The sequence below is a fragment of the Felis catus genome, chromosome E2 (genome assembly GCF_018350175.1).
Source record: "Felis catus isolate Fca126 chromosome E2, F.catus_Fca126_mat1.0, whole genome shotgun sequence".
Taxonomy (NCBI): Eukaryota; Metazoa; Chordata; class Mammalia; order Carnivora; family Felidae; genus Felis; species Felis catus.
In genome coordinates, this window is record NC_058382.1 from 44611815 (window position 1) to 44635482 (window position 23668).

The window sequence follows — 23668 nt, forward strand, 5'->3', positions numbered from 1 at the left end:
ACGGTAAGGAAAACTCGTCCACAGATATTTTCAATCTTCAGAGAAAAACTGAAGGAGATACAGATGAAGAGAAGGAGGAATAGCAAGGGGATTTCAGTATTAATCTCTGGTGATTCTGTCCTCAGCATACAAAGGAAACTGTATACATATACATATACATATACTATATATGTACAAATTCAAATGCTCTTGAATAGCAGGCACAACCATATATAAATTCTTGCTGCCCAAGGAAGGTACAAAGTAGGTCTTTTCATTTTAGTCATGACCACACTTGCTTTTACATCATTTTCCGCAGAATAACTATACTTATACTGAACTTTCTTGAAGAATTCAAAGGTTTTACTTTGTATAAAATCATTTAGATCCTATCATGTTTTTAAATTTTATTTAACATGCATACGGTAAAATGAACTTTTAGGGGGGTGTAGTGTTCTTAATTTAAAAACACCTACTGAATCCTGTAACGACCACAGAGGACACAAAAACCATGGATCCAAAAACCTCCCTTGTGCTACTTTTCTAGTCACCCCTCCCCATCCCTGACCCCTGGCAACCAATGATCTTCTCAGTTTCATCTTTTCAAGAATGTCATAAATGGGTCGGGGGTGGGCTAGATGGGTGATGGGTATTAAAATGGGCACTTGTGATGAGCACTGGATGTTGTATGTAAGTGATCAATCACTGAATTCTACTGAAACCAATATTGTCTGGTATGTTAACTAAAATTTAATTAAAAAAAAAAGGTCATATAAATCGACTCATACAGTATGTGGCACTTATTTTTTAGAGGCTGTAGCCCTGAGACTGGCTTCTTTCCCTCTGTATAAATGCCTGAGACCCATCTATGTTGTTATAACATCTATATAGTTTTTTTCTTTCTTATGGCTGAGTAGTATTCCATTGTATGAATTTATTGTAGTCCTCCCTCCCCTTTCCTGTACATACTTACCTATGATAAGGTCTAATTTATAAATTAGGCACAGTAAGAGATTAACAACAATAAATGAGAACTGTAACAATATACTACAGTAAAAGTTATGTGAATGTGGTCTCTCAAAATATCTTATTGTACTGTATTCACCCTTCTTGTGATGTGAAATGGTAAGATGCCTATGTGAGGACATGAAATGAGGTGAATGATGTAAGTATCAAGACTTAGCCGTAGGCTACTACTGGCCTTCTGCCTTTTGACTATGTCAGGAGGATCATCTGCTTCCCAACCACAGTTGCCTGTGGGTAACGGAACTGCAGAAAGTGAAACTATGGATGCGGGGGGGGGGGGGGGGGGGGGGGGGGGGGGGCTACTGTATCACATTTTGTTTATCCATTCACCCGCTGAAGGATATTTGGGTTGTCTGCAAATTTTGGTGATTATGAATAGATGCTAAAACCTTCATGTACAAGTTTTGGGGTAAACATCACATTTCTCTAAAGTAAATAACCACAAGTGGGATTGCTGGGTCATACAGAAAATGTATGTTTAACTTTATATGAGAAATGGCTAAACTGTTTTCCTGAATGGGTATACCATTCTGCACTCCCGTTGGCAATGTGTGAGAGTTCCAGTTGCTCCACATCATTCGTGTATTTTTTGAAGTTGAGCTATTCTAACAGTATGTCCTGTATTCAATGATTTTAATTGGTATTTCTCTATTGACTAAATGATGTTGAACATCTTTTCATGTGTTTATGTGCCATTTGTACATTCTCTTTGAGGAGACTTTTGCCCATTTTTTAAATGGTGCTTTTTTTTTTTTTTTGAGGCTTCTTTATATATTTTGAACACAAGTCCTTTGTCAGATAGTGATTTGTAAATATTCCAGTCTATGGCTCAGAAAAAAAGTTTCAAATTCTTGTTAAGTCCAATTTACCAGTATTTCCTCTTATCAAAATTTCCTCTTAGCCCTGTGTTGGGCTCTGCACTTACAGCACAGAGCCTGCTTGGGATACTCTCTCATTCTCTCTCTCTACCCCTCCCCCACTTGCACGGGTGCTCTCTCAAAAATAAAGTTAAAAAAAAATTTTTTTTAATGTTTATTTGAGAGACAGAGTGCGAATAGGGGAGGGGCAGAGAGAGAGGGAGACACAAGAATCCCAAGCAGGCTCCAGGCTCCAAGCTGTCAGCACAGAGCCCAACATGGGGCTCGAACCCATGAACCATGAGATTATGACCTGAGCTGAAGTCAGACACTTAACCAGCTGAGCCACCCAGGTGCCCCGAAATATAGTTAAAAAAAAATTCCTCTTATGTATCATGCTCAGTGTCATAGCTAAGAATTTTTGTCTGCGCCCAAGACATAAAGATTTTCTTTCATGTTCTCCTCTAAGTTTTACAGCTTTACATTTTGCATTTATTTTAATTTTTTTATTTTGAGAGAGAGAGTGTATGCACATGAGTGAGGGAGAGGGGCAGAGGTTGAGAGTGAGAGAATCTTAAATAGGCTCTGCGCTCAGCACAGCTGGGCTCAATCCCAGGACCCGGGGATCCTGACCTGAGCTGAAATCAAGAGTTGGTTGCTCAACTGACTGAACTACCCAGGCACCTACATTTTACATTTAGATTATTTTGAATTAATTTTTGTAAGTTTTAGGTCAAGGTTCACTTTTTGCATGTGGACATCCAGCTGTTTCATATCATTTGTTGAAGACTATCCTTTTCCATTGAATACCTTTTCCATTGCATTTCTTTCAAATTTTTGTCAAAAATCAAGGTCATATTTGTGTAGGCCTATTTCTGGACTCTTGTTCCATTAACCTATGTTTATAGTCCTGAACAGCTTTATAGTAAGTCTTAAAATTGTGTAGTGAGTCCTCCACTTTGTTCTTCTTTTACAAAATTGTTTTGGTTATTTAGTACTATAGTCATTGGGGTCTTCATTCCATTGCCTGGAGAGAACTGACCTCTTAACTACATTGTCTTCCAGTGCATGAACGTGGTGTGCCTTTCTATGTATTAGGTCTTGATTTCTCTCATTAGCATTTTGTGTTTTTCCACATAAAGATCCTACCCATGTTTTACTAGACATATACTTAAGTATTTATTTTTCTTCTTTTTGGGAGCTATTATAAGTGGCACTGTTTTGATAATTTCAAGTCATTCACTGCTAATATATACTGGACATATGAATAATTTTTGTATGTTGATTTTATATCCTCCAATCTTGCTATACTTACTTATAGACTTTTTAGTATATTGTATGGGATTTTCCATATAGACAGTCATACCATCTGCAAATAAGGATAGTTTTTTTCCTTCCTTTCCAGTCTGTTGTCTTTTATTTCTTTTTCTTGACTTACTGCACTGGCTAGGTCTTCCAGTATAACATGGAATGGAAACAGTGAGAATGGACATCCTTGCCTTGTTTTGGATTATAAGCACAAAGCATTCTATCCTCCACCATCTAGGATGATGTTAGCTATAGGTTTTCCGTAGATGTCTTTTATCAGGTCGAGAAAGTTCTATTCCTAGTTTGCTGAGTGTTCTTATCAGGAACTAATGAATTTTGTTAAAAGCCTTTTCTGCATCAATTGAAAGATCATATGTTTTATTCTTCTTTAGACTAATACAGTGGAGTACACTGATTGATTTTCAAGTTTCAAACCAGCCTTGCATTCCTGGGGTTTAGTTTCCCCACTGTGCTATACACTGCATCTGCATCCACAGCAAGCAGCAGGATAGACAGTAAAGAAGCAGTGGAATTTGCTCTGCATTCTAGGGATTACAGCTCCACTGCTAAAAGAGAAAGGGTTCTCTTCCTTCAGTTTTAGGTGCCAGCCCTGCTGCCAGTGTCATCACTGGGCCACTGCTGCCACCAGTGCAGTATTGCCTGGGTGCTGGGACAGGAGAGAAGGGAGAAAAAAAAGCCTGGGATTTTTCCCACCCTCCCTGGCCCTCAGGAGATCTCTTTCTTGCTCCTCAGGCCAGAGAAAGCCTTTTTTGGAGTTCTTTCTCTTCCCACCTAGAGTGCACTTCTAGGTTTCGGGAGCCTTCAAGTCCAGGCTAGGTGGTAACAGAGAAGGAAAAAGTGGTCAGCTACTCATCACCAGTTGGTGGACCTTCAAATTTTTGTCTTCTTCCCCACCTGCTTACTATCATTTACATTTCTGAATTGTCAGATAGATGCTCCACACAATCTGTCCAGGACTTAGACTTGCATTAAGTAAGACAGAAGAGAATATGGTTACTCTGTCTTTTCCAGAATTAGAACCAGGTCCTACTATATTTACTTTGTAAAATAAGAAAGGAAATGTGAATGCTTTCAAAATCTAAATTAAAAGTCTGCCTCCAACATTTGTGCTATGAGCTTATCTTTTAAATCTATTTTTAATTTCCTGGAAAGATTTTTGTTTGTTTGTTTTAAAGAAAAGAACTCTTGCTTTTTCACTTGAAAGTTTTCAGAAAGCAGTATAATTTCTTTGCTTATGTATATATCTCTAAGGTTCTTAGGGTGTAAGCAATAGCAATGGTCTCTGGCTAACTTAAATAAAAAGGAAATTCCAAGCACAGATTTTCAATACAGGCAAGATGAGTTTATATTGGGCAACAGCGGGGGGGGGGGGGGGGGGGGGGAGTGGGGGGGGTGGGCAGTAAATCGCAGAAGGCACATAGAAAGAGAAAACCAAAACTCACAGAAGGGAAGAAAGGCTAAAGAAAAAAACTCAGAAAGAAACCAGGCTGTTGTGGGAAACAGGAATACTCAAAAAGCTCTGACAAAGCTTTTTATTTCAAAAATTAAGGTACTTAAAGAGTGTGTTTTATGCACCCAGCCCCCCCCCCCCAAATTGGGTAAGGCCTCAAAAGAAAAAGTGCTGTTACCAAAGGTGCAGGGGAGAATGATACACAGCAAAAAGCAACAAATAAATGCTTTCCCAATAATATACCATACATGTTACTCTCTGCTGTTCTCCACAGAAACCTGAGGAATCTTTCAGTTATGAAGAGAAAACCAATTTAGCCTCAATACCATTAACAGCTTACAGAAGCAGTTCTCAAACTTTTTAGTCTCAGGATTCCTTTATACGTTTTTTTTTGTTTTAATCTTTATTTATTTTGAGAGAGAGACAGAGTGTGAGCAGGGGAGGAGCCAAGAGAGAAGGAGACAGAATCCGAAGCAGACTCCAGGCCCTGAGCTGTCATCACAGAGCCTGACGCAGGGCTTGAACTCACAAACCGTGAGATCATGGCCTGAGCCAGCCAGGCGCCCCAGGACATTTAACCGACTGAGCCACCCAGGCGCCCCAGGATTCCTTTATACTTTTAAATGTTAATGAGGACCCCAAAGAACTTGTTTTTGTGGGTTATAGAAATATATTAGAAATATATTACAAATATAAAACAAAAATTTTAAATATTTATTAATTCATTAAAAACAACAAACTCATTGCAGGTTAATATAAATATCTTTATGAAAAATTACTGTATTTTCTAAGATAAAAGTCTAATGAGAAAGCTGGTCTTGTTTTACATTTTGGCAAATCTCCTTAATATCTGGCTTAATAGAAGAAAGTTGGATCCTCATATCTGCTTCTGCATTCATATTGATGTGATGTGTTGTTTTGGTTAAAATATACTAAAAAACTCCATCCTCACATAGATATGAAGTTGGAAAAGGGAGGAGTATTTTTAACAGACCTTTGAGAAAATTGTGGATATTCTTCTTTGATTCTACACCAAACTTGGGCAAGTGAACTTTTCATCATCTGTTACATTAAAATCTGTTAGTCTATCTTGCATTTTAAATGGATCTTTTACCCATGAATGATTTTATAGTATATTGCATTGGCCATTTGGAAAATATTTATTTACTGAATTATGTAGATCTTCCAAATGTTGACACATTCATTAAAAATACCTTGAAAATAACCGATATTAATAATCACCATCAATCTTATCAGAAAAATCTAAGAATTGGGAAACTGTCAGGCACATCAATACCAGTTTTCCAGAATTTTAATTTTTACTTGAAAGCGTCAGTTTTTATCAATGGCAACAAATACTATCAGTGTTTTCTCTGAAGTGACAAATTCCCTTTGCTCTTTTACAAGAAAATGACTACCAAATGCCCACACCTGAACAGCCAACATGTGTCAGTTCTTTTCAGTTAAAAAAAAGAAAGGTGTTCGTTCCATTAAAAAAGTGCTAGATCAGCATGCAACTCAAACAGTCACACAAGTGATTTCCTGAAGCCAACCATCAAGTTTTGGTATATGGCAGAAATGCTTCGAGCAAACTTCCTACTTTGTCACACAAAATACTGAAAAGATCTTTGCTCAAGGGTCTAGATTTAATAAAATTAATAATTTTACTGCTTTATCAGTGATCTTCTAAATTGAAACTGGCTTTTATTTGTTATTTAAACTGCAAGAATGTGGCAATGAAGACTCCAATGGCTACTCTACAGGTTACCACCACCTTAGTCATGCCAAGATACCAGCAATTTTACCCATCACTGCTTTTACACCATTAGTGCACTCAATGCACAGAGAGTCAACTAATGTTTTGGCATTGTTTATGAAAATAGTTTTTTGATTCCTGAAGGGGTACCAAAGACCTGTAGAAATGCCTACATCATACAATGAAAAGTTCTAACTTAACAAATAACCTATTTGATAAACTTGAACAAAAATTTAATAGACATTTAAATGAATGTTGTGAAACTTTACAAAAAGCTGAAAATGCATCAAAAAGCTTCAATGAGCCTAGGTACTCCATGGCATTTTCCCAAAGATGACCATTAACAGATTCTAGGAATCTAAATGAAAAATTTTTAATAAGAAATTAGGAGGCAAGTGATACAGTATCACTGAATAAGAGTTCAAGGTAATTGTGGTAGCCAGCCTCTAAAATGCCCTGCAGTGATCCCCACACCCTGCACAGTCCCATTACACACTAATCCATAGTTGGTCTGGTCTGTGTGACCAACAGCATATGGCACAAGTGATGATACTTGTGAAATTAGGTTATAAAAGACTGCAGCTTTTGTCTTGGGCTCTTGTTCTCCTGGATCACTTGCTCTAAAGGAAGCAAGCCATCACACCGTAAACAGCCCTGCAGAGAGGCGAGGAGCTGAAGTCTCTACCTAACAACCAGCAAGGAAGTGAGTCCTGCTAACAACCAACCACGTGAGTGAGCATGAGAATAGATCCTTCAACCCCAGATGAGTCTTGAGATGATTGCAATCCTAGCGGACAGCCTGACTATAATCTCATGAGAGACCTCAAGCCAAAAGCACTCAGCTGAACCACTATCAGATTCCTGACTCTTGGAAAATGAGAGATCATATTAACTGTTTTAAGCTGCTAAATTTTGCGGTATTTGGTCCACAGCAATAACAGTTTAATACAGTGAGTATAACAAGAAATCTGGTACCTGATGGAAAATGGAAAAGAACAAGGTCAACATAAGAGTATGGTTGACAGTTTTAAGGTCATTTGCATTTCGCTAATAGATTTTTCCTAAGGAAGCCCCCAAATGTGATCTATAAACTTAAAAAAAATAATAATAAAACAACAAATATGCAGATGAAACCCACAAATACTCTTCCAGAAGAAGGGATAGAAATAAATCTATGTAGCTCTTGTGTTTTAAAGGAATTGCAGTTCTGAATCTGCTACCTAACTTAACAGGAATTACATGAATTATTTTGAACTGGTACCATTTCTTCCTTTTTTTTTTTTTTTTTAAAGATTTTATTTTTAGGTAATCTCTATACCCAACATGGGGCTTGAACTCACAACCCTGAGATTCAAAGTCTCATGCTCTACTGACTGAGCCAGCCAGGCATGCAATGGTGTACCATTTCTTCCCATTCAAAAGATCTTTAGCTATTCTGAAAGTAGGCATAGATTTCTCCTCCTTTGCTAATATGTCTTCTCTGACATTGTCCCTCCATCACAAACTTGACTTACCTATACTAAAAATCTATTCTTGGAATTATTCCTCTTTGGAATTTGGATTCTCTGAGCATTCTCTCCAAAACCAAAGTAGCTCCTTAATTGAATAAATATCTGTACCTCACACACACTAGTTGTCTTTTTTAACAGGGTACCTAAGTACCCAGCACACAGCCAAAGGACAGAAAGTCTTCCTTGCTTAAGCAAAGTTTTATCTCCACACCCCTACCTGAGATCCTATGTTTTAAGGATCCTTTTCTTAACAGTTTCCTTACTTTCCACCACCAAGGCAATGCTCAGCTGTTAATTCTTCACTCCCCACCTCCACATCTGCTTCCACCACCACCCCCCCACCCCCGCACGCAGCCTTGGTTTTTTTCTGACTGGTTTCCACTGCCTGTTGTGTTTTAAGTAAGTTCTACTATCTGAAGCTAGCTGAGCCATGACACACACTCAAATTCCTAGATACCCCAGTAGCTTTTTCCTTGTTAAGAACACTGGCTATGCCAGCCTTCTACCATTACTGGTTTTCTAACTGGCTGATTATCCCAGCACCTTTGATTCTGTTTGTTCAAAGGCAATGTTCCTCTTCAAAGTCAGTCCCACATTTCTCAAGGCCCCAGTTATCCTCTTTGGTTTATTATAAACAAGGATGACCAAATCCTAGGCCTGTTACTTCTAGCCCTTTCACGATGCTCCTGAATGGTGTAATAACCTCCAAAATGTCAGTCTTCAATGCCAACCCATTTCCTTTGTATTGCCTCTTCTGCCAAGGCCACAAGGAAAGCAACCAAAATTACAAAAGCAGCGTACCTGCCATTAACACTTTCCAAGCCTGACCTGGGAAGGGGTCACCTGAAGAGATATAACATCTGTGTGTGTCTACATTTCAATATGTTCACTTGCTCTCTCCATCGTCACACAGAAAAGATAAGCATTGGTATGCTCAAAGACATCTGATTTTTGTCAAAAGAAAAAAAGAAATAAATACAGAGCCTTACAGCTTCCTTGACCAGTTTTCTACTGGATTCCACCACTGCCTCTGTCAGTGTAAATTCCGTTTTAATCATCTCCAGCACATTGATAGCTGATTCCAGCGGTGTGAGCTCAGCCTCCATATCAAAGGAACAGTCTAGGACAAAGAGCACAGTTTTCGCTTTAAGAGATTTTATAAGAAGCAGAAACAACATGTCCAAAATACATGTTTATCTGAAAAGACACATGTAAATATGGTAACATTTGCATTTAACTTGCTAACAGATTGGCTACAAGCTTACAAACATATTAAGAGTTCAAATTCAAGCCAATGAATTTGAAGTGACTATTTTTTAATTTTCAAGACAGGTAAAAATTTATTTTTTAACCCATGTATTTGCATCTCAAATTTCAGGGTACACACATCCTCCTCAGATACAAGCGACCAGAAATTGGAGACAGTTTTGCTAACAGCTCTCAAGTTCAATTAAAAAAAAAAAAAAAAAAGTGCTTACACTCTGGAAAACATTCTACCGGGAAAAATTTGGCCATCTTAACATAACTCATTAGATCGCAGCAAAGTTGGGGCAAGCAAGAAACAGGTGGGAGGAAATAAAAAATAGAAAAGCAGACAAGAGAATCTTAACTGGAGAAAACTAAACCCAGGGAATAGACTCATTTTAGAAGGAAAAAGATCACTGTGATCAAGACATAGTAGTGCACCTTCACCCCGAATCCTTCAGTTCTGGACATAAGTTGGAAAACAACAACGTAACCCTAAATTAGTATGCCCTGAGAACACAAAAATTGCCATACCTAAATTCTCCCCTTCTTCGATGCGCGACAGGCACTGCATAACCCGCAGCAGCCGAGAAACGGTATGCTCCTTCCCCAAGGGCCTGACAAGCAGAGCTAGGAAAGAAGACATCGTTGGCTCGGCGACCCCCAGCCCCGACACCCGGGCCCCACAAATCCCCTTCCCCGGCCAGCCTCCTTCCCTAGGTCCGGCCCTCACCCTGCATGATGTCCCGGATCTGCCTGAAGTCCCCGTACCGGCTACCCCGAAAGGCCCGCAGCGCCTCGTGGAAGTAGAACTTGAGCACCCAGCGGTTGACCGCCTCCTCCAGCCGTGCCTCCCCCGCGCCCCGCTCCGCGGCGCCCCCCAGCCCCGGCTCCTGGCGCCCCCGCCGAGCGCGCCCGCTGCTGCGGGACGCCCGCCGGCCTGCCGCCCGCCCGCTGCCGTCGCTGCTCCCGCCTCCTCCCGCCATCGCGTCCGATCGCCTCGCGCCCTCCCCGCCTTCCCGGCCGGGCCGCTTCTTCGACTGTGACGCCTCCGGGTCACGCACAACGCCCGGGCCGGAAGCGGGGCTTGCCGTCCCGGCTCCCGCGGCCATGACACGGACTGCGTTCCTAGCCGCCCGCGGGCTTCTGGGAGGGAAAAGACTATGGATCGCTAACTCCCTCTCGGACCCCGTAGTTCCCAGTATGCAGGCCGCAATGACTGATGGGGCTTGGAGTCCAAGCAGTCCAGGAGGGTAAACCAACGCAGTTTGCGGTCAAGTATCAACTTTGCTGCTAAATGATGGAATACTATAAGATACTGGGACTGCGTATAAGATACTGAAAGATAAATATGTGCAGCTTATTTAGCACTTAAAATTGTGAAATGTAGCACACATTATGGAAATTTTATTAAATAGATTTACATTTTTTAACAATTTAAAGCAAAGGCCAGTGTAAACCCAATCGAGGTCAAGAATATGACCGGCACCCCAGAAACCTCTCGACATATAAGACATATAATTTTTCTTAATTACAAAAATAGTACCTGCTGTGGAACAATTAAAAAAAATAAGCAAAAGGATTAACATTTATTTTATTTTTTTTTTACATTTATTTATTATTGAGAGAGAGGGAGAGACAGAGGATGAGCATGGGAGGGGCAGAGAGAGAGGGAGACACAGAATCCGAAGCAGGCTCCAGGCTCCGAGCTGTCAGCACAGAGCCCGACGTGGGTCTCGAACTCACAGACCGCAAGATCATGACCTGAGCTGAAGTCAGACGCTTAACCGACTGAGCCACCCAGGCGCCCCAAAGGATTAACATTTAAATCACCCATAATCTCACAGGCAGGAATAAACTGACGTGCGGTTTAGGTTTATAGCCTATGTCCAATGTCTTTTGCATACCGTGTGTGTGTGTGTGTGTGTGTGTGTGTGTGTGTGTGTGTGTGTGTTTACTAAAAATGGCATTATACTATATATATTTTATATAACCTTCACTTTTCATTTAATGCATAATCAACATCTTTCCATGCCATTACATTTTTTTCCCCTACAGCATCTTTAGCAGCTACTAATCTTTAGCATTCTAATATATGGGTGAACCAAAGTTTTCTTTATTTAAGCTCCTACTGTAAGATGTTTAGGAAATTTCAAATTTTTCTAATTTTAGACAGTCTCAATATTAGAAACATACTTTTAACAGTATAGTTGCACAAATTTATAATTATTTCATTAAGATCATGTCCTTAAAGTAGAATTAGTGAGTTGAAGGATACACAGTAGAACACATATCCAAATATTTCACTTAATACTCTTTGACAGTTCCCTTTTGTTTTTGAACAAGTTGCAGACGCCTTAACTTTACATTTAAAGCCTGAAGAGATTGCCTATTTGCCAACCTCATTTTGAGCTCACGTTTGTAAAACTTCTTTTTATTTTTTTAAGTGTTTGTTTACTTTTGGGAGAGAGAGAGAGAGAGAGACAGAGTGTGAGAGGGGAAGAGGCAGAGAGACAGGGAGACACAGAATCTGAAGCAGGCTCCAGGCTCCGAACTGTCAGCACAGAGCCTGAGGTGGGACTTGAACCCACGAACCACAAGATCATGACCTGAAACAAAGTCAAATGCTTAACCTACTGAGCCACCCAGGCGCCCCACGTATGTACAACTTGTAACATTTCCTTATCACCTGCTACTCAATCGCCCTGGAACCTTCATCTTGTCTATTCTAGCCTAACTAAGTCCTTCTTGTCAGTCAAGCCTCATTTAAGAGAATTTCAACCTTTCTTGGCTTTTTGGGCAGGGTTAAATCGCCCTGCTGCTTCCTCCTTTGCAGCTTATATATCATCCTTCCTGAAATACATTGTTTAGAGTTAGTTTCTTGTTCACTCTACATCCTGGAACCTAGCCCAGAGCCTGACACATTTCTTGAGGTTGGATCGAATTGACTAGGCACATGAGGAAGGCTTTTGATACACACTGAAAGACCATACCACCAGCAAATTATATTTATTGAAATGTAATTTCATGCCCACCAGGAAACTATATTTACCGAAACAGAGACATTCTTAGGACAAACTCCCAGTTCTTATGTGTTTGTGTTGTGATTTTCTAGATACAGAACAGCTGACTATGTAATTTTATGACTGCACAGGATACTTTCCCTGAGTTCTTTTCTCCCTTTTTGTCCTTGTAGATTGGCCTGGAGAGGACTTACAAAAAATCATGGTCCTTCTCTCCTTCTCCAGGTTCTCTTCTTGTCCAACTCCAGTTCCAAATCCACTTGCAACCCTCACCTTGCTGGACACATTCCTGAACCTTACTTTTTTTTTTTTTTTTCTGTGATGGGCTTGCCAATAGACCTTGGAGAGTCCATTCCCCATTTCTTCATTGGAAACATCATTATCCCTATCTTCCACAGCCAGGGGAATGAATGGGTAAGGAGTATTTCCAAAGAACCAAGTGGGCCTGGAGTCAATGTAGGAAGGAAGTGGGGACATAGGATGTGAGTCACCAATAGCTCTCTTTGATGCTCTTGGAATCTACCAACCAGTACCCATACCAAATAGAGAAATACCAGTTGTAGTGAGTGGTGTGCCCCCTCCCTGAGAGGCCCAGCAACTGGTTGAGCTTCAAAGCCTCTTCTACCTGACCCTTTGGGTTAGTGCCAGCAAAGACCCAGTTTGGGACCACTGAAGGATAACTCAGGTGGGCAAGTGGCAGCATCATTGAGGTTGAGAAATCACATGCTAGACCCTTGAATTAGTTAGACATAGACCTGAATCTGTATAGTATCCTGGTCTTTCCAAGTTTCTGTGTTGTGGACATTCCAGAATAGGAAGAGGCCTCTAAGCGTGACAGATCTTTGGTGATTTGGGCTACTTTGCCATCCCAGCCTGCCTGCCTTAACCAGGAGCCAATTTACCTATCTCACATTCTGACTCTTCTGCTTGTTAGTCACATAAGCTTGGGCAAATTACTTAACCATCTATCTACCTCTGTTATATTATTTGTGAGGCACAAACAATAGACGTGCCTCATGGGGTTGTATGAAAATTAAGTGAATTACTATTTCCAGTGCCCTTCACAGAGGGCTTGGCTCATTATTTGGGCTCAGTAAGCATAAAATATTTTTATTAACGCATCCAGTATTTTCCTGAAAAGTCTTTCCTCCTCTTCTCTACCAAAATTCTCATTTTTCCTTTCCTTTTTTTTAAATTAAGCTATAACTTACATAAAATGTGTAAGCATTAAGTGTAAAGCTTGTTTAGTTTTCTCATTTTTCAAAGTCGCACCATCATATGGTTGTCTCTTCTTTACTCACCACAAATATTCAACTCTTATTTAAGGATTCTGCTTTGAGGAGCTTCAGTGCTTCCTGCCCTCCCTCTGGGCACCAGCAGGAGGCAGTGTGGTATAGGGGAAAAGCTACAGTCAGCAAGTTAATGATCAACAGGCTTCTCCTGGCCTAATAATTTACCGGCTTGAGTAAGAACTTAACCTCTAGTAGTTTTGTTTCTCCCCATCTGCTAAAGAGGACAGATTGCCAAATGGACACTTCACAGGATTGTAGTGAAGATGAAATGAGGTAAAGCCTGTAAAACAATGCCTGATACATGTCAATTAAATTGGCAAGGTTAAAAAAAATAATAATACCCAGTGTCAGGAAGGGTGCTGTGAAACAGGTACTTTTGGCCAGTGCTGGTGAAACTGTAAATCTGTAAAAACTTTCCAAAGAGCAATTCAGGGAAACCAAACCAAAACAAAACAAAAAACAAAAACAAACAAACAACAACAAATAGCAGAAGCCATAAAACTTCCATTGTTTAGAAATTCATTCTGTAGAAATACTTGTAAAAGTGCACTAAGATTTGAGTGCAAGCATTTGCATCTCAGCATTACTGATAGTGTACAAAAAATTAGAACTAGAAAGATCTAAAAATAAGGTTATTAAGTAACTCCTGGTGTGTTCATAGTAAGAAATTTTCTCTGTGATAAAAATTATGTCCCCCCATAAAAAACAAGAAAATAAATAAATATGTACCCAAAGATGATTTCATGCTCAAGGTATAATAAGAAGAGAAAAATAATTGAAACATATAATGTGACCACAAATTTATGTCAGTTACAATCATGTACACTTTTTTTGTTAACATTTATTATTTACCATGTATTATGCTAGGGTAAATAAATGCTGTTATTTCATTTAATCTTCATCAAAATCCTACAAAAAATGGTATTATTATGCCAGTTTTACAGATGGATAAACTGAGGCTCCACGAGGTTGACTTGCCCAAGATGTTATAATGAATTTATGTCTGCCTCCTACTTTTATTTTTTGATTTGATTTGATTTGATTTGATTTTTGTTGTCTGAGTCCAATTTTAAATCCAGATCTATTTATATTAACCAAGATAGAATGACAAGAGATTTCAAATATTTTCTTCCTTAGACTTTTCTAATTTTTCCTAATTTTCTACAGAAGTAGAGGGAAAAGATCCCCAATAAATGTTATCCTTAATGAAGCCTTAGCATGATGCCTGACTCATGTATGAAGCTCAAGAAAAGCTTCAGAGCCTAATAACTTCCAGTCCAGGACAGGACATTTCCAGTCTTATATTAGGTAAGATTTTTTAGGTAGTATGCTGTGAGATCATAGAAAAAAAAAATAGTCTAGTCCTCCATGGGCATTTGCTCAACATTTATTGAGGCCCTGCTTTGTGAGTTGAAGCTCAGTAGGTTCTAGGGCCACAAATATAGATAAAACACTAATTTTTCCCTGTGAGAGTTCAAGGTCTAGATGGAAGACCGACATGTAAAAATGATACTATATTTTAATTTTGAGCAATGGTAATGTATTCCTTCCATAGCTGCCCACCATCCCCCAAAAGGCAAATAAATATTCCTAAAATGGTTGTTTTAGGTCAAAGTGATAAGAAATAAAATAGGATTGTGTGGCACAGTTGAAAGAATCTAGGCTGGTAGTCAGACATAGAATTCCATCTCCAGCACATTCTAAACTGGCCATCTTCAAACTGGAATTATACACATCCCTAAGCATGAAGACTTCTCAAGGGGGATCAACCTTCATGTGTTATCTTTCTTAAAACTGATCTGAGAATACTCCAAAGTCAGAGATCCTGCCAGTTTCTCTGTCCCAATCATCTGTCTCCCACCTTGCAAAAGGTAAGGCATATAATCTACATCCCACTCTGGTGTATATTATGTTGTAAGAAACTAAGTTTGGATACCAATACTGGCATAGTTCAAGACTAATTAAGGTCCTGGGGCACCTGGGTGGCTCAGTCGGTTAAGCGTTTGACTCTTGGTTTCAGCTCAGGTCGTGATCTCATGGTTTGTGAGTTCCAGCCCTGGTTCTGTCTTCGCGGTAAGAGCATGGGACCTGCTTAAGATTCTCTCCCTCCCTCTCTCTCTACCCCTCCCTGTATGTGCACGTGTGCATTCTCTCTCTCTCTCTCTCTCTCTCTCTCTCTCTCTCAATAAATAAACTCAAAAAAAAAAAAAAGACTACTTAAGGTCCCATTAACTACTCCTTCATTCATTTCATTAAGAGATTAACTTTCAGTGGACATAACTTTATGCTGCTTTGCTTGATATTATTAGTGTATAACTTATAATGTTAGCTTAAGTCCAAAGAAAATTAATATTTAAACCCTTGTGGTGATAGCATATTTTTAAAGACTTTAAAATCTAAAAAAAGAAAAAATGTAAATATATGGTCATATGTTGTTGCAGAGAAATAGATGATGAATAAGGGACTTTCAAACATAAAAACATGTTACATTAGAGTAATATATGGTGGGAGACATGGATTTCAAGGATAAAAAGAATGATTTAAAATGAATGACTAGTCAAGAAGGGCTTGTCCATATTTTTAAATTTTTAAATGGATGATGGTGAATGTCAAATCAGTATGGTACTTATATTTCATTGGATGTATTTATGGCAGTGATATCACAGTTTTATTTTTAAATGTTAAGATCCATAATGTGCCAGAAAGTACATATTTTGCATCTAGTTAAATGTGTGATGAATCACCCCAGAATGTTCCCTGATGCCCTCTTCAAGTCACTCCTCATCCACCAACCACTGTTTGGATTTCAAACATCTTAGTTTCGTCTGTTTCTGAATTTTATATAAACAGAATCATACAGCAGATACCCTTTGTGTCTGACTTCATTTGCATAACAGCGTTTTTGAGATTCATCCATGTCATTCCTTTTTATTGCTGAGTGGTGTTGTATTTTATGAAAATCAACAATTTAGTTAGTCATTTTCCATAGATATTTGGGTTGTTTTCTATTTGGGACAATTAAACATAAGGCTTCTATAAGCATTGTTGTTCAAGTAATAAAAAGTAAGATGGAGGCTTAAAATTTTTTTAATGTTTATTTTTGAGAGAGAGGGTGCAAGTGGGGGAGGGGCAGAGACAGAGGGGGCCACAGAATCTGAAACAGGCTCTGGGCTCCGTGGGGCTCAAACTCACGAACCATGAGATCATGACCTGAGCCAAAGCCAGACACTTAACTGAATGAGCCACCCAGGTGCCCCAAGATGGAAACTTTTAGATGTCAACTTTAAAATATGGAAAGAGATACACATTGTTAGTCAGTGGATTCTTTTCTTTTCTTTTTAATTGTGAACTACACTTGACCCTTGAACAATGCAGAATTTAGAGACACTGACCCCCATACAGTAAAAAATCTGCATGTAACTTTTGACTCCCCCAAAACTTAACTACTGTTGACCAAAAGCCTTACCGATAAACAGTTGATTAACACATATTTTGTATGTTATGAATATTATATACTATATGCTTACAATAAAATAAGCTAGAGAAAAGTAAATGTTATTACGAATATTCTAAGAGTCGGGGCGCCTGGGGGGCTCAGTCGGTTAAGCGGCCGACTTCGGCTCAGGTCATGATTTCGCGGTCCGTGAGTTCGAGCCCCGCGTCAGGCTCTGTGCTGACAGCTCAGAGCCTGGAGCCTGTTTCAGACTCTGTGTCTCCCTCTCTCTGACCCTCCCCTGTTCATGCTCTGTCTCTCTCTGTCTCAAAAATAAATAAACGTTAAAAAAATAAAAAAAAAAATAATATTCTAAGAGAAAGGGCACATGGCTGGTTCAGTCTGCAGAGCATGTGAATCTTGATCTCAGGGTTATGAGTTCCAGCCCCACATTGGATGTAGAACTTACTAAAAATAAAGAAAAGTATAAGAAAAAATATTAAGTGTATATCCATGTATAAGTGGACCTGTACAATTCACTCAAACCACCCATGTTGTTCAAGGAGCAACTGTATAACATTTGTACAAAAAGGATGCCAAACTGTTTTCCAAAGTAGTTGTACCATTTAACACTGTTGCCTTTGCCTAATGTTGCAACAAGCTGATGAGCATATGGTTACATTTGTTGCAATTATCTTCTCTTACTCTGTAGTTTATCTAGTATACTCTCTGTAGTATATTTGTGAACCACAATGTGTAACTTTAGTGTAATTGAATCATTCTCTTTATCATTCTTTTCCTTTATCTTGAGCAGTTAGTGGCTTGTTTAATAAATCCTTTCCTATTCAGAAGCCGAGAAAATATTTTCATATATTCTAAAAAGTCGTAGATTTTTGTCTTTCACATTTGTCTTTTATCCACCTGGATTTGATGTTGTGTTCCCCATATGGGTATCTAGCTATTACAGCACCATTTAGTAAAAAATCCAGGAGCGCCTGGGCGCTCAGTCGGTTGAGCGTCTGACTCTTGATTTCAGCTCGGGTCATGGTCCCAGGGCTGTGGGATTGAGGCCTTTGTTGGGCTCCTTGCTGAATGTGGAGTATGCTTAAGATTCTCTCTCTTTGTCCCTCTGTCTCTCTGTCTCTCTCTCTCTCTCTCTCAAAAAACAAAATAAAACAAAACACCCCTGCTTTCTGTAGTGCCTCCTTTGTTATAAATTAAGTGGCTGTAGATGCATTTCAGACGTAAATGTCTGTTTCTAGGGATACACAATTTTTCAAAATTATGTGATGAGATGTGCAAGCAAAAAGGATGTGAAGATCAATCTACTAAACAAGTTGTGTAGCCTTTGTCTGGTTATTTAACTTCTCTGAGTTCGCTACACTGTCGGGAGAATAAAATGGGGTCATACAGTAATGTGGTCAGAAGTTATGATACAGTAAGCCTTGGGGAATAGTAGTAGCAGTTTGTTTTCTGGTGGGTTTTTTTTCCCTTCTGTTGTTATATTTTAACTGCCATGGAGTACATGAAAACAACACCTGCTTGGGGCAGGAACTGCCAGGGAAAGAGCCCAGCGGACGTGACATTTGGGTGGGTCGTGAATGACGGTGGAATCTGTCATCTCTTTTTATGACTGCCATCTGTTGGCTGTCCATGGCGCATTTCCCACATGTGTCGCATCTGCATGATATTTTATCTGGCTTACAAGGGCCCAGGGGGGAAAGGCTGTGCCCCGCCCCACTCCTCGGCTTTTGGCGACCCTCGGTAGCACTTGCCTAAGAAGAGCTAGAAGTTGCGCTGGCTCCGTGTTTGTTAGACACACATAGGTGTCACTGAGGGCAGGGCTGGGCCTTTAAAAAATTTCTGCCACTGTCGTGCTGCAGGATTCCCAAGTTTCACCCACACATTGCTCCCTCCCCAAACCCCAGCCACCGGCCAACACGTATACCAACAAACTCACCCGTTCGCCCCCAGCACCACCACCCATGGTAGTGGCGAAATCCATACCACACCCCCTGTACAATCTTGCGTGTGGTTGAGAGAGCATAGGGTCTTACACACAGTAGGCACTCGATAAGCATCAGGTGAATAACAAATGAGTTACCACATGAAGATTAGGATATAGGAGCACATTCCCATCTGCTGCAGTGTAGCAAGACATGGGTAGATTATGTGGCTATTGCCAGTTCTGAGTGTGCATGGGAATCACGCGGGGGGGGGGGCATGTTAAATATTCTGTGCCACCCCGCTACTGAATTAGAGCAGAAAAGGGATGTGCAGAAAACAGCTATGTTTCATTAATTCTCTGGGAGCTTCTGGTTTTGATGTCAAGTCAGTCATGGGAATGATAGAACTATTAAACATCTGGATCCATTCTTCATCAAAAGTGATAAATTTGGCAGTATCTGTCAAAACTTAAGATTCACATGCCTTTGAACCTGTACTTCCTCCTAGACTTTATCCAATGCACAAAAATATGGGCACAAACGCATTCAGAACAGTTTTTAAACAGAAATTCTTAAAACTAGGAAAGTGTCCATTTACTTACTAAGCAAACTTTGTTGAGTATTATTCTCATTACTGGAGACAGCGGTGAGTAACAACAACAAAATAGCAAATAAATTCCCTGCTCTTAGAGAGATTTACATTTTAGTCTATCAAAAGAAGACTGAATGAATAATTTATGGTACGTCCAAGCAATGGACTATTATCCGCCCATAAAAAAGAATGAGGTTGTCAATATACTGCTTTGAAAAGATGTTCAAGGGGCACCTCGATGGCTCAGGAGGTTGAGCATCTGACTCTTGATTTTGGCTCAGGTCATGATCCCAGTGTTGTGGGATCGAGTCCTGCATTGGGCTCTGTTCTGAGTGTGGAGTCTGTTTATGATTCTCTCTTTCTCTGCCCCTCCCCCATGTTCACGGGCATGCTTTTTCTCTCTCTAAAATACAATTTTTAAAAAAAGTTACTCAAGACAGGAGCACCTGGGAGTGCCTGGCCGGCTCAGCTGGAAGAGCATGTAACTCTTGATCTCTGGGTTGTGAGTTCAAGTCCCACGTTAGGCATAGAGATTACTTTTTAAAAAATATTCAAGATATGTTTCTAAAAAAAAATTAGGAAGCTTTTAAATATCCAAAATAAAGAAAAATAAGCTATAAGACATTGCATGGCATTTTCCTACATGTCTATAAAATTATATACATGTGCACAGACATATACAAATATATAAGTAAAAAATTATGGAAAAATGTTCAATAAAATTGTTAATGGCAGTTATCACTGGGAAGTATTATTGAAGGGGGGCAAGTATTGGCTTTCTGTTTATACCCTTCCACACTATTTAAACTTACTAACAGGAGGCACCTGAGTGACTCAGTTGGTTGAGTATCTGACTCTTGACTTCTGCTCAGGACATGGTCCCAGGGTTGTGGGATCCAGCCCTGCCACAGATCTGCATTGAGTATGGAGCCTGCTTGGGATTCTCTCTCTCTCTCTCTCTCTCTCTCTCTCTCTCTCTCTCTCTCCCTCCCTCCCTCCCTCCCTCCCTCTGTTCCTGCCCCATTCACATGCATGTGTTCTCTCTATCTTTATGAAATAAGTAAAATGAAAAAAAATTAAGCTTACTAACTTAAGGAAATATTACTTTTAGAATTTTTTTGACTTAAAAAATTACATAGAACCTTGAGAACCTGTGAGGTTTTAAATTTCCAGCAGGGGGCAGCAGTGCTTCTCAAATATCTCTGACGTCAGCACAAAGCTGAAGATTAGTGTCCACAGATTTCCAAGTCCAGGCCCAAATACTGTATTTGGACCACCAGATTATAAAAGGAACAAAAAACAATAACCACAGTGCTGTAGGAATTATTATGACAAAATATTTTCGATATGATTCTTTCTTTATTAACATTTGTCCGTGAGTCTAAACTTTCCTCTCTGGAGTGCATAGTTTTCTCCTCCATTAAAATCAGAAGGCTTGACGAGATAATCTTAAAAGGTTTCTTTCCAGCTCTAACATTCTATGGCTTTGAGAATATAAATCAGTATCGGGAAGAAATAAGCCCCAGTGCCTTCTGGAATTAATTGGCTTATCAAAGAATCTGCTTTACAACCCTTTGCTGATCAGGATGAATTATTACCAATTTATCTTTAGTGTAGATCACAGAATACTTTTTCGGGGGGAAAGGGGAGGGTGTTGGTATTTATTCAATTCACTGATGGAGAAAAAAGAGAACTCTTCCACTCTATAAATGTTTAGCATGTGTGTAAAGGTCGTAGGTCTGGTGTTTAGAAATTATGCACAAGTTTACCAAAGAATCTTCACTGGGTTGGCCAAATTAAACAGCCTGCAGTTGTAGAGAAATAAACACAAGTTAACATTTAACCACAGCAATTCCCTGTTCTTGCTTCTCCATCTTTCTCAGTAGGAGGAGCTGAGAGGGTCAGCAGGCTGCTGGCTACTGTAGCGAGACACTGAGCTCCTCTGAGAACCCACCTGTCTATCACTTTGATCAGGTACATATTTGTCATTACAGAATAACTGAAATACAATATCGTATTAGTTTCAGGTATACAACATAGTGATTCGATATTTATATACATCACCAGTGGTCACCACAGTAAGTCTAGTTACCATCTGTCACCATATGAAGTTGTTACAATATTATTTTCTATATTCCCTATGCTGGAAGTTTGCACTTCTTAACCTCCTTCCCCTATTCCGTCCATTCCTACATCCTACAGCCCTCGGGCGACCATCAGTTTTTTCTCTGTATCTATGAATCTGTTTCTGGTTTGTTTTATTTGTTTATTTGTATTGCTTCTTTGGATTCCACATAGAGGTGAAATCATACCATATTTTGTCTTTCTCTGAGAAATTTCACTTAGCGTAATACCTTCTGGGTCCACCAGTGTTGTTATAAATGGCAAGATTTCATTCTTTTTGTGGCTGAGTAATATTCCTTTGCAGGTACATAGCACTTGTTATCTATTAATCTACCAATAGGCATTTATGTTGCTTCCAAATCTTGGCTATGGCATATAATGCTGCAATGAACTTAGGGGTACAGATGTCTTTGCAAATTAGTGTTTTCATTTTTTTTGGATAAATAACGAGAAACGTGATTGCCGGATTGTACAGTAGTTCTGTTTTTAATTTTTTGAGGAACCCCAGACTTTTCCATAGTGACTGCACTAATTTACATTCCCACCAACAGTGCATGAGGATTCCCTTTTCTCCATAGCCTCACCAACACTTGCTATTCCTTTTTGATAGTAGCCATTCTGACAGGAGTGAGGTAGATATCTTATTATCGTTTCGATTTCCATTTACCTGATGATTAGGGATGTTGAGCGTCTTTTGATGTGCCTGTACACACAGATATATTTTTAACCATTGGAATCGTTAACTTTTCCAGTTATTTCTTCAGGACCCAAGAACAGTGCTCTTTTTACAAATAACCCTTTATAAATTATAAACTTTTTTTTTAGACATAGAGAGAGAACTCAAGTTGGGGAGAGGGGCAAAGGGAGAGAGAGAGAGAGAGAGAATCTTAAGCAGGCTCCACACTCAGCATGGAGATGGAGCCCAATGTGAGGCTTGATCCCACGACCCTGGGATCATGACCTGAACCGAAATCAAGAGTTGGACACTCAACCGACTGAGCCACCCAGGTGCCCCAAAACTTTTTTCTTTTAACATTTGCCCAAAGCTATACCATTAATAAGTGGCTGAGGCAGGATTCAAACCTGTAACTATCTGACTCTAAGACCCTCACACTTGACCATGGCAATATATGAAATGAGAGGACTCACATCATCAACTTGTTACCCAGAAGCTGTGACTATCTGCAAGAGTCATTGTGTATAAGTATATAAAGTGAATGAAGGGGCCTGGGTGGCTCAGTCGGTTAAGCGGCCGACTTCAGCTCGGATCATGATTTCATGGTTCATGAGTTTGAGTCCTGCGTGGGTTCGGTGCTGACAGCTTGGAGCCTGCTTTGGATTCTGTGTCTCCCTCTCTCTCTCTGCCCCTCCCCACCTCGCAGTCTGTCTCTGTCTCTCTAAAAAATAAATAAATATTTTTAAAAAATAAAGTGGGGCGCCTGGGTGGCTCAGTTGGTTGGGTGTCCGACTTCAGCTCAGGTCATGATCTCACAGTTTATGGGTTTGAGCCTCACATCAAGCTCTGTGCTGACAGCTCAGAGCCTGGAGCCTGCTTCAGATTCTCTGTCTCCTTCTATCTCTGCCCCTCCCCCACTTATGCTCTGTCTCTCTCTGTCTCTCAAAAATAAATAAATGTAAAAGAAAATAAAAAAAATAAAGTGAATGGTTATGTTATAAAGCTTTGTCTAACTCACACATATTAAGTACTATGTGCTAGTCTTTGTCAGGTATTGGGGTTAAGGGTGTAAAAAGATGAGTCAGACTTAATCATCACATTTAAGAAACTTCTAGTCTTTGGAGGAGTGAAGAGCCAATGAGTAAACAAACATAACGTGTGAAAAATAATAGGGAAACACAAATAAGGATAAAGAAATCAAGGCAGCATAGCAGGATGGCTAAATCTATGGACTCCAGGGTCCAGTTCTTAGTTGTGGGACTTCTTAAGCCTCAGTTTCCTCACTGGTAAAATGGCAATATTAATTGCCTCTAGTATAGGTAATTGTTGTGAGGGTTAAATCATATAAAGCAATATTAAATTGCTTAGCATAAGACCAAGTAGATGGAAAGACTTGTTAGAATGTTGTTACTAATATTGTTTGATAAAA

General features: G+C 39.6%; 2 protein-coding genes and 1 non-coding gene across 9 annotated transcripts in view; 1 reads left to right on the forward strand and 2 right to left on the reverse strand.

Annotated features, from left to right (window-relative positions):
- The window catches only part of NIP7 (nucleolar pre-rRNA processing protein NIP7), a 63177-nt gene that overhangs the window by 26768 nt on the left and 12741 nt on the right, over positions 1 to 23668 (forward strand). Inside the window, exon 5 of one of the 5 annotated variants that reach the window (XM_023245591.2) lies at positions 9287 to 9664. The exons of 3 other annotated variants lie outside the window; for them this stretch is intronic. In XM_023245591.2, the coding sequence (XP_023101359.1) occupies positions 9287 to 9433 (147 nt within the window). In that variant the 3' untranslated portion in view covers positions 9434 to 9664. Of the gene's footprint in view, positions 1 to 4915; positions 5087 to 9286; positions 9665 to 23668 lie in introns of those variants that run through there. One more of the 5 variants, XM_045046167.1, reaches the window with a different exon arrangement.
- Positions 1 to 23668, reverse strand: part of TERF2 (telomeric repeat binding factor 2) — a 40494-nt gene that overhangs the window by 14982 nt on the left and 1844 nt on the right. For 2 of the 3 annotated variants that reach the window (XM_023245588.2, XM_023245587.2), the window contains exons 1-3: positions 9887 to 10301; positions 9688 to 9783; positions 8898 to 9028 (exon numbers count right to left, since the gene is read on the reverse strand). In XM_023245588.2, the coding sequence (XP_023101356.1) occupies positions 8898 to 9028; positions 9688 to 9783; positions 9887 to 10265 (606 nt within the window). In that variant the 5' untranslated portion in view covers positions 10266 to 10301. Of the gene's footprint in view, positions 1 to 8897; positions 9029 to 9687; positions 9784 to 9886; positions 10302 to 23668 lie in introns of those variants that run through there. The other variant, XM_011290188.4, reaches the window with a different exon arrangement.
- Positions 7713 to 7785, reverse strand: TRNAQ-UUG. The gene has a single exon. It is a non-coding gene; the product is annotated as a tRNA-Gln (tRNA).